Source organism: Schistocerca serialis, chromosome 9 (genome assembly GCF_023864345.2).
Source record: "Schistocerca serialis cubense isolate TAMUIC-IGC-003099 chromosome 9, iqSchSeri2.2, whole genome shotgun sequence".
Classification (NCBI taxonomy): domain Eukaryota; kingdom Metazoa; phylum Arthropoda; class Insecta; order Orthoptera; family Acrididae; genus Schistocerca; species Schistocerca serialis.
The window spans coordinates 281,084,273-281,102,509 of record NC_064646.1 but is presented as its reverse complement, the minus strand read 5'-3'; the positions used below and the strand labels follow the sequence as shown (position 1 = coordinate 281,102,509).

Below are 18,237 nucleotides of genomic sequence, written 5' to 3'. Positions count from 1 at the left end.
GGCGACGGGAATAGACCATGGCCTATACCGAGGTACCATCTCGGGATGCGCCGTAAGTAGTCTGGGAAAACTGCAGAAAACGTACATGAGTGGGCTGAATGATTCACGCTGTAGCACGGTAGTCAGTGATAATGCTGAAAGTTGTATTGAATAAGGGAGAGTCTAGAAAATTGCAGGCCACCATAATCGATGGTAGTGGAGTATTATGTACGTCCAAACAACGGTAAAAATACACTGAGGTGGCAAAAGTCATGAGATACCGATGTGCACATAAACAGATGGCGGTAGTATTGGGTATAGAAAGTATAAAAGGACAGTGTATTGGCTGAGATGTTATTTGTTCTTAGGTGACTCATGTGAAAAGGTTTCCAACGTGATTATGGCTGCACGATGGGAATGTACAGACTCTAAACGCGGAATCGTAGCTGAAGATAGACGCATGGGACATTCTATTTCGGAAATCGTTAGGGAATTCAATAATCCGAGATCCACAGTGTCACGTTAGTGCCGAGAACATAAAATTTTAGGCACTATCTCTCATCACGGACGACGCAGTGTCCGATGGTCTTCACTTAACGATTGAGAGCAGCGGCGTTTGCGTGGAGTTGTCAGTGCTAAGAGACGAGCACCCGCTGAAATCGATGTGGGACATACGGCGAGTGTACCCGACAGGACAGAGAGGTGATATTCGGCGTTAATGGGCTATGGCAGAAAACGACCGACGCCAGTGCTTTTGCTAACAGTACGATATTTTTCGTGGGCTCCTGACCCTATCGGTTGTACGCTTGACAACTGAAGAACCGTGAACTGGGCAGACGAGCCCCATTTCAGTTGCTAAGAGTTGGTGGTGGGGTTAGAGTGTGGAGCGGAACCCACGAAGCCATGGACCCAAACTGCCAACAAGGCACTGTGCAAGATGGTGATGGCTCCATAATAGTGTGGGCCGCGTTTACGTGGAATGCTCGGGGAACTGGAATTTTCAGCCGTTCATGGAATTCAGTTGTGGAGACTATGCGCCTTGTCATGCGGCCAGGACTGTTAACAATTGGTCTGAAGAACATTCTGGACAGTTCAAGCGAATTATTTCACCGCCCAGACCATCCGACATGAATCCCATCGACCATTTAAGGGACATAATCGAGAGGTCTCTTCGTGCACAGAGTCCAGCGTCAGAACACTTTCGAAATTATGGATGGCTATAGAGGCAGCATGGTTCAGTATTTCTGCAGGCGACTTTATTTATTTATTTATTTATTCATTTACACGTCAAGTTCCGTAGGACCAAATTGAGGAGCAAATATCTAAGGTACTGAAACGTGTCAGTACATGAAACTACAACATAAAAGTAATAACAGATAAAATAAATGTTCATGAACCTGAAAAAAGTCAGCCCATAAGTAAACGTTATCAGCAATACAATAAGAGTCAGCTTAATTTTTCAAGGAACTCCTCGACAGAATAGAAGGAGTGACCCATGAGGAAACTCTTCAGTTTCGATTTGAAAGTGCGTGGATTACAGCTAAGATTTTTGAATTCGAGTGGCAGCTTATTGAAAATCGATGCAGCAGTATACTGCACACCTTTTTGCACAAGAGTTAAGGAAGTTCGATCCAAATGCAGGATTGATTTCTGCCGAGTATTAACCGAGTGAAAGCTGCTTATTCTTGGGAATAAACTAATATCGGTAACACGAAACGACAATAAAGAATATACATATTGAGAGACGAATGTCAAAATACCCAGACTCGTGAACAGAGGTTGACAAGAGGTTCACGAACTCACACCACTTACTGCCCGAACCGCCCGTTTCTGAGCCAAAAATATACTTGTAGAATGGGAAGAGGTACCCAAAAACATAATATCATACGACGTAGGCGAATGAAAATAAGCAAAGTAGACTAGTTTTCGTGTCGATTATCACTCACTTTTGATACCGTCCGAACAGTAAAAATGGCAGTATTAAGTCTTTGAACAAGATCCTGAACGTGGGCTTTCCACGACAGCTTACTATCTATCTGAACACCTAGAAATTCGAACTGTTCAGTTTCACTAATCATATACCCATTCTGTGAAATTAAAAAGTCAGGTTTTGTTGAATTGTGTGTTAGAAACTGTAAAAACTGAGTCTTACTGTGATTTAACGTTAGTTTATTTTTTACAAGCCATGAACTAAAGTCACATACTGCACTATTTGAAACCGAGCCAATGTTGCACACAACATCCTTTATTACCAAGCTGGTGTCATCAGCAAACAGAAATATTTTAGAGTTACCCGTAATACTAGAGGGCATAACATTTATATAAATAAGGAACAGGAGCGGCCCCAACACTGACCCCTGGGGCACCACCCCCCCTCACTAGACAGTACCCCACATCACAGCCGTTATCAACATTGTGAATAATGACCTTTTGCTGCCTGTTGCTAAAGTAAGAGGTAAACCAATTGTGAGCTGCTCCTCATATTCCGAAATGGTCCAACTTCTTAGGCAATATTTTATGATCAACACAATCAAATTCATTAGTTAAATCAAAAAGTACCCCAAGCGTTCGAAACTTTTTGTTTAGCCCATCCAGTACCTCACAGAGAAAAGAGAATATAGCATTTTCAGTTGTTAAGCGACTTCTAAAGCCGAACTGTACATTTGATAGCAAATCGTATGATACAAAACGGCCAATTATCCTTACATACACAGCCTTTTCAATAACTTTTGCAAACACTGATGGCATAGAAATAGGTCTAAAATTATCTACATTATCCCTTTCTCCCTTTTCATAAAGTGGCTTTACTACTGAGTACTTTAATCGCTCAGGAAACTGACCATTCCTAATCGAAAAATTACAAATATGGCTAATTACAGGGCTAACATGTGCAGGACAGTATTTAGTATTCTGCTAGTCACTCCATCATAAACATGAGAGTCCTTAGTCTTCAGTGATTCAATTATTGACTCAATCTCCCCCTTGTCTGTATCACAGAGGAGTATTTCAGACATCAATCTCGGAAAGGCATTTGCCAAGAAAGTTATATGATTTCCTGTAGAAACTAAATTTTTATTTAGTTCACCAGCAATGCTCAGAAAATAATTCTTAATTACTGTACATATATCTGATTTATCAGTAACAGAAATATTTTTTACTGCGAACTGACTTTATATCGTCGGCCTTGTGCTGCTGACCAGACACTACCTTCACAACTGACCATGCGGTGTTAACTTTATCCTGTGAATTAGCTATTCTATTTGTATACCACATACTCTTTGCCTTCCTAATAACGTTTTTAGCACCTTACAATACTGTTTGTAATGGGCTACTGTAGCTTGATTGTGACTACTTCTAACATTTTGATATAATTCCCGCTTTGTTCTACATGATATCCTTATCCCACTAGTCAGCCACCCGGGCTGCCTATTACTACTAATACCCCGTTTAGAATGTTCCAATGGACAGCAACTCTCAAAGAGCATGAGAAATGTGTTATGGAAAGCATTGTATTTATTATCTATGTTATCGGCACTATAAACATCCTTCCACTCTTGTTCCTTGACAAGTTTTAAAAAACTCTCTATTTCTGTTGGATTAACTTTCCTACATAGTTTGTAATTAAATATGACATTGGTTTGAGTACAAATGCCTTTTAGTGTTAAAATTTGTGCATCATGGTCTGAAAGGCCATTCACGCTTTTACTAACAGAATGCCCATCTAGTAATGAAGAATGAATAAAAATATTGTCTATGACTGTGCTACTGTTCCCCTGCACCCCAGCTGGAAAAAACACCGTTTCCATCAGATCATATGAATTTAGAAGATCCACCAACTTTTGGAGTCCACGTCACGTCGGGCTGCTGTACTACGGCGTTCAAGAAGAGATCCACGACAACGTTAGGAGGTATCCCACGAATTATGTCATAATGTTAGATACTCGCCTGAAACTGCCGTCCGGCCGGAGATTATTTATGTCACATTCTACCTGGTTAAATAACGTTTGTCTGCGTATGTAGCTACTTGACTAGAAAAGCAAAAAACTTCGTTGTTTTGTCCTAGATTAATGCAAAGAAGTTTTTAGGCAACTAGGGCGGCGTTACGTCTTATAACGCACTGTAGGCTTGAAAGAGTCAGGATACACCGTAGTTATGATTCCAGGCTGATACACCATTGTTATGATTCGAAGCTAAGCTATGCACTTACATAACTGGCTGACTGTACTGTGACACGGATCAGCGAGCGGCAAGGCATGTCATCTCCTGTTCGACCATGCTAAGTAAAGCGTTATGGTGCTCAGACCAAACTTCGGTATGAGGGCACATTTACCATCTGGAGACATATAGTGCTCAACCTGTGTCCATCCTTTTCTTTGGCGCTATTTGCACGTTTTGGGTCCTTACATGGTGAACAGTAGCGCATTACACATCCAGCAACATTATGTAGTCATCTGTGTTTTCTGTTACCAATGTATCACCACAACACAGGTGTGAAAGCATGGCTGCAATCTGTGTGTATCTTATTTTGTCTGTACTCCGTCGTGACTGCGCGCTGTACTTCCAAGACAAACGTGGAAAAACAGGGTTGCATTATTCATTTCGGGTGTGAACAACAACATAAAAGTGATCATTGTGTCAGAACAATGATGGCCATTACAGAACAAGGATTCATCTCAGGTCTGTGCCTGATCACCTTGCTTCTGTGGTATTCGAAGCGTTATCGTGTAAGTACGGCAGAACCATGGTAACGAGTCATAAGTAAGTGCGTCAGAACCACGGTAAGGAGTCATAAGTAAGTACCCAGAACCACGGTAAGGAGTCATAAGTAAGTATGGCAGAGCCACGGTATGGAGCCATAAGTAAGTACGGCAGAACCACGGTAGGGAGCCATAAGTAAGTGCGGCAGAACCACGGTAACGAGCCATAAGTATGTGCGGCAGAACTACTGTAAGGAGTCACAAGTAAGCAAGGCAGAACCATGGTAAGGAGTCATAAGTAAGTACGGCAGAGCCACGGTAACGAGCCATAAGTAAGTGCGGCAGAACCACGGTAAGGAGCCATAAACCGAGCATTCAGTGTCACAGCCGCAGCTTTACGACACAGTCAGGTTTCAACTTACGCAGAGTTGAGATACTTCTGGGCGATCGGCGCGAAGGGGTCCCTGTTCGTGAATATCTCCGGCAGTGCCGAGCGCATCGTGTAGTACATGTCCAGCTTCTGCTTGGTCTTCTCCAGCGAGAACTTGCAGCCGCGCAGGAACGTCAGGATCCACTGGTCGTCTGCGAAAATGTCAGCATAGTGTGATAAAAGATATACTTTCCGGTTACGCAATGCAACTGAAATAGAATTTTAGATGGAACAGAAGCAATCAATAACAGTGAAACAATCGAAAAAACTAAATGTATTCATATATACTCGTACTAGTGGAAAATGAAAGAAAAAGCACATCTAATAACGTGATGCTTTACCCGTCAAGGCATCTGACAAACTGCGTAAAGAATGATTATTTAAAGTGTCGTTCTGTGGCCGGAGTGTGAAGCATGTACTCGGCATGAGACTCCTAGCGTCTTCAATATTTTATCAGATTTCCTGAAAACATATTCTCATTTTTAACACTAGACGGACCGAGGGGCGAAACTGGCCACTTTTTGAACTTTTCACTTCCTTTCTAAGCAAACCGTAAACTGGAATAAGTTGATGTATTGTGATTTCTCATCATTTGTATGAAATATTAACCACCGTTTTTTGGAGTGCCCTGTTTCTATTAGGTTGTGAAATATGAAGCTTACTACCTTGAAAGACGGTGGGGAAACTTCGGGTCCTCATAACATTTTTCTTTATTTTTTGGCTACTTCTTTGCAATACTGCGTATGAAATCACATCAGCTGTTGTGATATTCTTGTTCAAATATGCGCCAACAATGTCATTCAATTCAGCGCTGATTGTTGGTTAGTTGAAGCAAGGATTCCAGTTATTATCTGTTATGACGGTATCTGATAGTCGTCACCGCAATCATGAGTTATGAATACAGGAAGTACCTAACAGACGTCGAAATACGAGAACAGTGTTCCCAACCTTTCTGAGACAATTACCAGCAGTGCAATCAGATATGAATGATATTTAGTTTTTGTAGGAATTTTATTAAATCACAAATTAATGAATCAATGAGATAATTGGTACATCTTATTTCAAACAACCTTCCTTCATAGAATGATGAACTGATTTTCAGTGCATCGTGAGGGCTACCTAAGAACTCCCTAGATAGGACAGTTGACGATCTGTGTTGAGAGTAGACACTTGTTATGCAACAGGCTTCATCTGCACCACTTCTCTACACTCGGACCCTGCACCCCAACTGAAAATCAACCAAATTAAAATGCGTGCTACAATAAGGCCTACTAATTGTAAATCACGTGATTGATGGAAGCCTTACTTCTGAAATGGCAACAATAGGCGAACTTCAGGCTGCCAATGCTTTGTGTCTGATCATTGCCATTGATAACAATAATAGTAACAATGCCCTGTAGGCACTACAGCAAGGTAGTAGCCACTACGTAGTTATTATTGTATTGTGCTGTCAATTATTTCGTTTATTGTTAGGAAGTGAATAGTGAAGCATTTATGGTCTATTGTGGGAACTGTAAGGGGCAGTCAAATGAAAAAGAGACGGATGGAAAAAAGTAAGTAAACTGTTTATTATTTCAAGGGTAGTCGCCATAATACACTTATCCCAATGTTAATACACACATCAAAAAAAGTATTGCATCACCCCGGTTCCCAGAACTCCTGAAGACAGACGTTGACTGTGGATATTGTATCACAGACACAGTCCGTTTGACTGTTCGGAGGTGTCACTAAACGCGCCCAAAGATGTAAACAACTATGCATGAGCAGGCCTATTAGACGGAGGGGGTCCTAAAGCCAATCAGTTCCAGTCATTCCACCAGCAAGGAGGTACACAGCACGTGTTGTCTATAGTTCAACCATGCCTAGACGGTCAATACCGCGGTTTGATCGCGTCCGCATTGTTACTTTGTGCCAGGAAAGGCTCCCAACAAGGGAAGTGTCCAGGCGTCTCGAAGTGATCCAAAGCGATGTTGTTCAGACATGGAGGAGATACAGAAAGGCTGGAACTGTCGATGACATGCCTCGCTCAGGCCGCTCAAGGGCTACTACTGCAGTGGATGGCCGCTACCTACGGGTTATGGGTCGGAGGAACGCTGACAGCAACGAAAACATGCTGAATAATGCTTTTCATGCAGCCATAGGACGTCGTGTTACGAATCAAACTGTGCACAATAGGCTGCATGATGCGCAACTTCATTCCCGACGTCCATGGCGAGGTCCATCTTTGCAACCACGACTCCATTCAGCGTGGTACAGATGGGCCCAACAACATGCCGAATGGACCGCTAAACATTGACATCACGTTCTCTTTACCAATGAGAGTTGCATATGCCATCAACCAGACAATCGTCGGAGACGTGTTTGGAGGCAACCCGATCAGGCTGAACGCCTTAGACACACTGTCCAGCGAGTGCAGCAAGGTGGAGGTTCCCAGCTGTTTTGGGGTAGCATTGTGTGGGGCCGACGTACGCCGCTGGTGGTCATGGAAAGCGCCGTAACGACTTTACGATACGAGATTGCCATCCTCCGACCTATAATGCAACCGTATCGACAGCATATTGGCGAGGCATTGGTCTTCATGGACGACAATTCGCGCCCCCATCGTGCACATCTAGTGAATGACTTCCTTCAGGATAACCGCTCGACTAGAGTTGCCACCATGTTCTCCAGACGCGAATCTTATTGAAAATGCCTGGGATAGATTGAAAAGGGCTGTTTATGGACGACGTGTCTGACCAACCACTTTGTGGGATCTACACCGAATCGCGATTGAGGGTCCGCAGCTCGTGGTCGTGCGGTAGCGCTGTTGCTTCCCACGCCCTGGTTCCCGGGTTCGATTCCCGGCGGGGTCAGCGATTTTCTCTGCCTCGTGAACCACCATTGAGGAGTGGGACAATCTGGACCAACAGTGCCTTGATGAGCTTGTGGATAGTATGCCACGACGAATACAGGCATGCATCAGTGAAAGAGGAGATGCTACTGGGTATTACAGGTGCCGATGTGTATAGCAATCTGGACCACCAACTCTGAAGGTCTCGCTGTGTGGTGGTACAACATGCAATATGTGGTTTTAATGAGCAATAAAAAGGGCGGAAATGATGTTTATGTTGATCTCTATTCCAATTTTCTTTACAGGTTCTGGAACTCTCGGAACCGTGGTGATGCAAAACTTTTTTTGATGTGTGTACATATATCCCACTGTGAGATAAGACGGTCAACGCCTTCGTGGGGAAACGTTTGCAGTTTCCTTCGGAACATGATTTTACCGAGGCGTGTACTTCTACGTGCGAAGCGAATTAGTGGTCACTAATGCCTTTCTTTAGTGCATATAAAATATGGAAATTGTGTGAGGAGAGATCATGGTTGTACGGGGAATGTGTGAGAGCGTCCCAGCGAAACTGCAGCAGCGTAGTCGAAACAACAAGCACGCTAACTCCGGAGAGGCCTGAGGGTCTTTTTCTTTGATTGCAGGGGCCGCTCACTGCTCATTGAGTTCCGGGAACGAGGCACCACAATTAACGGACAGCGGAGGATAAGCACTTTACAAAAACTGAAGTTTCCCGTCAAGTTAATACACCCAGAAATGCTGACGGACAGCATAATTCCGTAGCAGGATAATGCCCGCCCACATGTTGCCGAGGTTGTTTCGACCAGCTGCAGAAGTTTCTCTGAGAGGCGCTTACACAACCTTCATACAGTTCCGATTTCTCTCCATGCGATTTCCATGTCTTTCAAGCCCGGAAAAAAGATATTCGTGGCCGTTGATTTGCTTCGGACAAATAAGGGCACGCGTGGGTACAATCATGGCTCCGCAGGAAACTACAAACATTTTTCCATGAAGGCATGCATCACCTTGTCTCATAGGCGTATGATGTTAAATGATAAACAGTTTACCTACATTTTGGTATCTGTTTCGTTTTCACTTGACAGCCTCTTATACTTTCATCACAGAGAAGGGATTTTCGTGAGATATTTAAGCACACGATATGCACCTGTCTCATAGATGCATGGTACAGTATATGTGTGTAGTGGGTGTTCTATGTGTGGAAGATGTTCGGGTATTAGTTTCACAAGCTTAACCTCCAACACATTTCATGCGTCAATGCACAGTATATCTCAACAATTCGATGTGAACGGGGTGAGGACAACCTTGAACTATTGAAAATAATACTATCGAAACTTACGTAGGAAAAGAAATAAAACGACGTTTATAAGAATAAACCACATGAAGAACGCCTGACTTACTATTTCTATTTTTTAAACTTCGAATTCTTTATAGTTTTTCGGTTGAAAGATTCTTCAGAGTATTTCTTTGAATAAAACTGTGCAAATTTAAGTTTGTTTCTTGGCCAGTCATGAACAATAACTTCCTCGATCACATATTTAGATCAATTTTTTATTGTTTCTCCTTTGTGACGTCGTTTAAATGTTTCTGACGTATATTCAAAGGCACAAATTTACTTTTCTTTGTTGCAGCAGTCTTTTTTAGGTGTACAAGCAAAACAGTCAACAAAGAAAACGAAACACAACACTATATTTTACCGTTGATGATAAACCTGAAAGACTACTTTCAACGAAATGTGTGCTTATATAAACAATTAAAAACTGCGTGAAACGTATGTGTGATGTCGTTGAATAGGTGTTGTGCCATCAAGGCTGAGGAAACGGATCGAATTTCAATATTTTTTTTAGATATATCGAGACTCTAGTGTCTTTGAAAACAAAAAAATGTTATTTTTGGTAACTTATATAATCGGTATTTTTTTAAGAAATAAGTATGGTAGTAATGATCTTTTAAAAATAATTTCCTTTCGTTGCTTGTTTTTACCTATCAGAAAGCTACATTTTACACATTGGGGGTATCCCCGGGTTTGGAACTACTGTTCTAGAAGCACTGAGAAAAACAGAAGACAAACGCTCAGGCGAAGAATTTGAGTTTTTTGACAGTAATCGGGACAATGAAGAAAGTGTGGTAGTTACAGTGTCTGCAGATGAAGAAAGTGAGTCGTGCAACGAAGGTGAAGATATAAACATGGTACAGGGTAGGGAAAAATGAGGTTTCTACATCCAACATGCCCTCTGATGATCCAATTTCAAGCTCTATTAGGTCAACAACTCGGACAAGAGTTGCTTCCCCCCCCCCTCCTCCTCCCCCGGAAGCCAGTCAAAAACTGTTACTGGGAAACAAAAAATTACTGAGGAAAAAAACAGCAAAAGATGGGACTCTGTGTGAAATTGTGGATTCTAATAGAGGTCAGTAATATTTTTGCTCTTCGTGTATAGTTTTAGATTGTAAAATTACAATAAAAACTAACGATAAAAAGCTTGCATAATAAATAGCAACAATAATGAGTTAATATGCTATTGTACAGCGAATAAAAGAATAGATATAGTCATATAAAAAGTACAGTCATTTTTCATGTCTTCAGTTCGCCTGCAAAGTCATAACATTTTGCAGGATAGCACAAGACACACATCATACACTAAAAGGAAAATTCAAAGAGGCAAACTTCTTACTGGATGGTGGTTAGTTTTCAGTACTTCCATAATGCGCCACATCAAACACTGCACTGGAGCTGAGGCTCGTCGTCGAGCACAAGACGATTCTTGGGCAACAAACACTGAAGAGCCTGAGACTGAGCTTTTGTCGCCATACCGTGTGCAAGAGGAGCGTATGGGGCAAAGAATTTTCCTCTCAAATGTTGTTGGTCAACAGTATTGGGTCCTCAGTTTCTCAGAGAAACTATGGGGTGAAACAGAGTTATCGAAGTTACCGAGTAGACTAGCTCTGAACACCTAAAAACTGAGAAATTTGCCCTTGTCGCAAGGATTTGGAATGCTTACCTAGAAAACTGTGCGCCATGCTATAGAGCAGAACCTTATATTGTAAATGATGAACAACTTTTGCCGTCCAAAACAAGATACCCACTCATACAATAAATTGCAAGCTGGCCCGACAAGTTTCGTATAAAATTCTGGTTACTTTTACGTGTTTCTAGTAAATACGTACTTAGTGGATATCCATGCAATGGTGCTGAATCCCCCCCTTCCCCCCCCCCCCCCCCCTTACAAGCAGATTAAGGAGTTGGTGAAAAGTTTGTTATTAGGTTTGTAGAACCATACTTAGGGAAAAGTTTTAATGTCACTACTGACAGTTACTTTATGTCGTTAAGCCCTGCAAACCGTCTGAACTTTAGTGGGTACTTTGAACCGTGACTGAAGAGAGGTGTCTTTTACTGCAAAGACAGGAAAACAACCACTCATCTCGACTATAGTGTATAAAAACCTAACAGTTCATCAAAGAAGAACAAATAAGAAGAATATTTTGTTATTGAGTTCACTTCACTCTCATGTATCTCTGTCCGAAAGTCAGAAGAAGACTCGTAATGCAGTGCAATTTTACAATAAAACAAATTTGGGGGTAGACTTTGCGGATCAACTGGCTGGGATGTTCTTTACAAAAGCCGGTACAAGACGTTGGACATTGCATATATTTTACAATATTCTTGATTCGGCTTTTGTATGAAAATGGCTCTATGCACTATGGGACCTAACATCCGATGTCATCAGTCCCCTAGACTTAGAACTACTTAAACCTAACCAACCTAAGGACATCACACACATCCAAGCCAGAGGCAGGATTCGAACCTGCGACCATAGCAGCCGCGTAGTTCCGGACTGAAGCGCCTAGAACCGCTCGGTCACAGCGGCTGGCGGTTTTGTATAATGGAGTGTCTGTTAAACGACATAACAGACAGAAGCATGTTTCTGACTTGTGCGAAGAGCTTCGAGCGCAGTATGTACAGTATCAGCAAGATATAAAGAGACGAAAGGTGGACCAAGGAGGGCAACATAGAGAGAGAAGTTTTAAATGCGTACCTCAAGCAAAGAAAACCATACTGCTACTGTTTGTTCAGGTTGTGTGAAAGCGGTATGCTGCAAATGTGAGAACAGGAGACTAGTGTCGTGCGACAAATGGAGCAGTAAAAGGCAGTATAAGCAATAAACAAGCATGGAGCCAGTTTGACCTGGCGGTGCTTATGGGCAGTAGCCTGTATGCCGTCTTTTAGTGTTAAAACGTAGTCTGCTACCGCGTGATGTAGTGTAGTGAAAAGACAAGAGAGTCTCACATTGAAGGACGGCAGTTCGCTCCTGTGTAGGTACCAGCCGGTTTGACTGGTGTGAATCATTACGTTTAAGCCGCGCGTTAATTTGGAATAAGCATATGAAATAGAAGGGCTGTTTTTGCAAAGTCCTAAGAGTTGAGTGTGGATTAAGACTCTACACTACAGATAAATGCGAGGTTTTAGGAAGTAGAGTAACTTTTAACTACAGAAGCTTTTAGATGAAACGGCTTTTACAGATCTTGGTCATCACACTTTTATTCAAGTAAGTGACCATACTGAAATACATATCTTTATATTGTCAGACTGATTCTAAAATACCCTAATGAGCCAAAATATTATGAAAATGTCCTGCGTAACGTGCTGGTGCACTTTTGGAACGCTATACTGCAGCGATCCTCTTTGGTATGGCTTCTACATTGAAACGTCAAAGAAACTGCTAGAGGCATGCGCATTCAAATACAGAGATACGTAAACAAGCAGAATACGGCACTGTGGTCGGCAACGTCTATGTAAGACAACAAATGTCTGGCACAATTATTAGAACGGTTACTGCTGCTACAACGGCAGGTTATCAAGATTCAAGTGATTTTGAACATGGTATTTTAGTCGACGCACGAGCGATGGAACACAACATCTCCGAGGTATCGATGAGGCGGGGATTTTCCTGTACGATCATTTCGCGAGAGTACCGTGAATATCAGAAACCCGGTAAAACATCGGTTCACCGACATCGCTATGGCCGGAACCAGATACTACAAGAGAATCTTTCAACGTGACAGAAGTGCAGCCCTTCTGAAAATTCTTCCAGACTTCAGTGCTGGGTCATTAACAAGTGTCAGCGAGTGAACGATTCAGTGAAATATTATCGGTATGGGCTTTCGGAGACGAAGGCCGACTCGTGTACCCTTGATGATTGCACGATACAAAGCTTTATGCCTCGCCTGGGCCCGTCAACACCGACATTCGACTATTGATGACTGGAAACATATTGCCTAGTCGGACGAGTCTCGTTTCAAATTTTATCTAGCGGATGGACTTGTACCGATCTGAAGAGAACCTCATGACTCCATGGATCCTACATGTCAGCAGGGGCTGTTCAAACTGATGGAGGCTCTGTCATGGTGTGGGGTGTGTGCAGTTGGAGTGATATGGGACCCTGATACGTCTTGATACGACTCTGACAGGTGACACGTACGTAAGCATCCTGTGTGATCACCTGCTTTAATTCATGTCCATTGCGCATTCGGACAGACTTGGGCAATTCCAGCAGGACAATGCGACATCCCACACGTCCAGAATGCCTACAGAGTGGCCCCAGCTCCACTCTTCTGAGTTTAAACACTTCCACTGGGCACCAAAGTCCCAGACTTGCAAATTATTGACCATATATACCATGCCTTGCTACGTGCTGTTCAGAAGAGATCTACATACCCTCGTACTCTTATGGATTTATGGACAGCCCTGGTAACAGTTCCCTCCAGCACTGCTTCATACATTAGTCGAGTCCATGCCACGTCGTGCTTCAGCACTTCTGCGTGCTCGCGGGGGCCCTTCACGATATTAGTCAGGTGTACCAGTTTCTTTGCCTCTTCAGTATATAATTTCTTGATAGGTTTCCAGAACTCACATAATTCCTAAACTCATGGGCTAATTGTTAGTGGGCGTGCAAGTGACAACTGATAACAACCCAGATGTGTTCCTTGTGGTTCGATTCAGGTGAATTTTGTGGCGAAGATATCAACGTGAGTTGACTGTCAAACTTCTAACACCACCGCAGCACGATTCTGGCCTTACACCAAAGTCATTTGTACTGCTGCAAGATGCTATCATCATCGGGAAAGACATCAAGCGTGAAGCCACTACAGGAGGCCCGAAATAATGTTTACGTAGACGACAGTTGTGAAGGTGCCTTCGATTTCAACCAGACGTCGTTTGGAAGCCGATTTGAATGTTCCCCCATAGTATGCTATTGGTTCCACCGGCCTGGTGCTGTGCTGTATGTTTCGAGTACGCAGACACGACCATAGACGTGTTGTAACGGGAAACGTATATGTCAGATCGGACGACACGTTTTAATTGATTCGCTGATCCGGTGCTTATTGCAGTCGTAACTAACGATATCGTTGGATCGACATGGGAACACGCAGGTGTCATATGTTGCAGAGCTCCATGCTCCACCACGTACGCTGAACCGCCTGCTCCGAACCGTTTGAGCTTGGACGGACTTTGTACTCCGTCGTCACATCTGCCACAGATCGCCGCCTATTCTGGAGCGGAGAAGCGTCTGACCTGCACGTTCTGTGATGAGACAGGGACGTCCAAAAGCTGGTCACCAACTCTTGGTTCCACCGTCCTTCAACTACTTTCCGTACGTGCTTACTACAGCAATGCGCAACAGTCGACTGGCTTCCCCATATCCCATAATCTCGTTCCTAGGTTCTGGGAAGCAAAAATCTGTCGCTCCTAAAACTCACTTGCGTCAGTGGATTTCCCGGCTTGCACCCTGTATCGACTCTAGAATAATTCCGTTCGTCTTTAATTCGTTTCCAAATTCTCTTACCGCGTCGTGTGCCACCAGGATGCATTGAAAGTCGCGGTGAACAATGGTCACAAGGTTTTCACGTGTCAGTGTACGTACGTCAACTTCTCAGTCGAGTACAGGCGAAAATGTGTACCCCGACCTTGACTCGAATCCGTGATCTCCTGGTTACATGGCAGACGTTCTATCCATCTGAGCCACCGAGGGCATAGAGCATAGAACGACTGCAGGGATTACCTCGCGCACGCCTCCCTCGAGACCCACCTTCTCACCTTATATGTCCCTACTCAACACACTCGTTACTCGTGGAAGTGATTCTTTCCAAGTCCCGTGCCGGCCGAGGTGGCCGAGCGGTTCTAGGCGCTTCAGTCTGGAACCGCTCGACCGCTACGGTCGCAGGTTCGAATCCTGCCTCGGGTATGGATGTGTGTGATGTCCTTAGGTTAGTTAGGTTTAAATAGTTCTAAGTTCTAGGGGACTGATGACCTCAGCTATTAAGTCCCATAAGGCTCAGAGCCATTTTTGACCCAAGTCCCGTAATAGTTCGGGTAATACGTGTGCATCTGCACAGAAGAGGAAGGTCATGGCCGGTACTGCCAGAACTATATACTTATATGGATATGGTGTCTGTTCTTTCGGACATGTCCGAAAGAACAGACACCATATCCATATAAGTATAGTTCTATATTTAGCTCCGTTACTGATGGATAGCATGTAGATACCGACAGCGGAACTATTTCTGTGTTAAATTAAAATCTAACTGAGTTGTCTCTCTCAGGAGCCAGGGCAGTCTTTCTAGCTCTAAACACAACGAGAGAAAGTTGTCATTGAGCGAAAGTTACAGTCATTAACATCGATCTGCCACTATTGTTCCATGTCATTCAAGTTCCGGTTTCATGGTGACTTTAGACTTATCAACTATCTGTAGACTGAGCTCCAGTATTGAATCCTAAATTAAATGTCTCTCATCGAGTTTTCCCTCAGTGGCGACACGGCGCCGTTAATATAGAGATGCTTCCCTTGAGCTTATTGAACAGTCAATAGGGTATTGACAATCACTTCTTTCACAGCACAACCCGAGTGCAGCTCTAATGCTGTTGTACACTATTCTTGAGTGTCATGTGTTTCTCCTCTTTGGGATACGTCTCATTTTTGTGGCGGCAGTCCCGTCAATTAACAACGTTAGTATCGAATGTGTCACAGTGTGACACACTCATGTCAGAATATTTTCCTAGTTGGTGGACAGCCAAATTGGGTTTTCCTCAGGCCGTATAGAACACCCTTATCTGGAGTTGTATGGATTAAAGTACTTTTACCTTTCACGGTCTTATACACCCTGATGGCGTGTCAATTAGCGTGTCATAAAGCAGGCATAGCTTCATTAATGTTTGGGGAATAGAGGAAAAAATATTACTACTGAACATATAAAGCAAGAGAGAGAGAATATAGTCGAATGAAATCAGGCACTGGGGAGGCAATCAGAATGATGAATGTAACACTGCAAATAGCAGAAGAGTTTTGGTGTTTCGGCAACGAAATAACTGAAGATGAGAGATTTAGAGACGAAAGAAAATGCAGAGTGGCGAATAGCAAAAAAGATTTCTGAAAAAGAGAATTTTGTCAGCATCAATTTGTGTTAAGAAGTCTTCTGTAACGGTATATACCTGGCGTGAGGTCTTTCACAGAAATCAAAAGTCTAGGAAAATCATTTCAGACAAAAGGAGAATAATTTCTTTTGAAATGTGATACCACAGAAGAATATTGAAGATTAGATGGGCAGCTCGAAAACTAAGAAGGAAGCACTGCATCGAATAATTAGAGGAAAATGAAATTTATGGCGCAATTCGACTAAAAGAAGGTATAAGTTGTTCAAAAAGATTTCGGGCTTGCAGTCGGTCGTCGTAAATTTGATTGCACGATATTTCGGCTGGACAACTGCCAGCCATTTTCAGGTGAGCCGTCCTCGTTCGGCTCACCTGAAGATGGCTGGCAGTTGTCCAGCCGAAATACCGTGCAGTGAAGTTTACGACGACAGGCTGCAAGCCCGAAATCTTTTTCAATAGTTGATTCGCCGGGAAAATTTCAAATTTTACAAGGAATAAGTTGATAGAATATATCTTGAGGCATCAGTGCATCGTCAATTCAGTGATGGAAGAAAGCATAGAGGGGTAAAGCTGTAACGGGAGGCCGTGGTTCGACTTCAATAAACAGATTCAAATTTAGGTCGATTGCAGTACTTTTGCAGAGATGAAGAAAGTTGCATAGAATAAACGAGCGTGGATTTCTGCATGAAACCAGTGTTCGGACTACAGACTGTCACAATAACGTATTGAAACTCAGATGGTAATAACATATTTACATAACCTTTAATTTTTTTGTATTATGATAGTCACATTACTTCCAGAAATTACTTGGAAAAAGTATTGATTTTGATCGTGGAACAGAAATGTATCTGTTGCTAGAAATTACGTTGTGATAATCTAAGACCCGTCACCTGTATAGTCTGATAACGGTATTACTTCCGAATCCAAATGATAACCACGCTAGGAAATTGTATAAATCAACAATCAGTAAACATAAAAAACAGATCAGAAGAAAATTCGTAACTGATGTGTCTCTTGTGCTCTGGCTATCGAAAAACTTGTTATGTAGATCAGCAGCGTATCTCTGTAAAATAGAACGTAATTCCTAGCAGCGGGACAGTATCACTCACCATCGCGAGCGTTGAGGTGGGGCTGTTTCTTGAGCCACTCCTTGATGTGCTTGATGTCTTCGTCTCTTCTCTTGGGGTCCTCGTTCAGATTCTTCTGTGCTATGGCCTGCAGTTCGGGGGAAACCTGCCGGTAACTCATCTGTAACAACACAGGGTTGTCAATCGATACAATGTTAGAATAATCCACGATTCATGCACTTCTCACTGAGTGTAATGTACCATGAAATATTGAGCTCCTGCGTTACTTAACAGATGGTGATAATACACCACGAAACACCTCGTAGCACGATCTGGTTCTTGCTTTAGAACCAACATGACCCCATATCTGGTGTCGGTGACAAGACTACGTGTTCTGCGTCAACAACTAACCAGTTTGAAACGTCACTTATTAAAAAGCAGCAACATCACATGTGTTTAATAAATGGTTCAAATGGGTCTGAGCACTATGCGACTTAACTTCTGAGGTCATCAGTCGCCTAGAACTTACAACTAATTAAACCTAACTAACCTAAGGACATCACACACATCCATGCCCGAGGCAGGATTCGGACCTGCGACCGTAGCGGTCACGCGGTTCCAGACTGAAGCGCCTTTAACCGCACGGCCACACCGGCCGGCTGTGTTTAATAATTGTTGTGCGAGCACTAACCGGGTTCAACACAGTATCTCTTTTGACTTATCCAAAGCATTTAGCTATGCAGATGGGACGTAATTTTCACATAAACCGTAGTATAAAGAACTTTGGGAAAAAA

General features: G+C 42.9%; 1 protein-coding gene across 1 annotated transcript in view; it reads right to left on the bottom strand.

Moving 5' to 3' along the window:
• LOC126419545 (alpha-tocopherol transfer protein-like) overlaps positions 1-17,624 on the bottom strand; it is a 66,040-nt gene extending 48,416 nt beyond the window's left edge. Inside the window, exons 1-2 of the mRNA XM_050086734.1 lie at positions 17,486-17,624; positions 5,099-5,258 (exon numbers count right to left, since the gene is read on the bottom strand). Coding sequence (XP_049942691.1) covers positions 5,099-5,258; positions 17,486-17,624 — 299 coding nt within the window. The remainder of the gene's footprint in view (positions 1-5,098; positions 5,259-17,485) is intronic.
• Between the last annotated feature and the right edge of the window lie 613 nt (positions 17,625-18,237).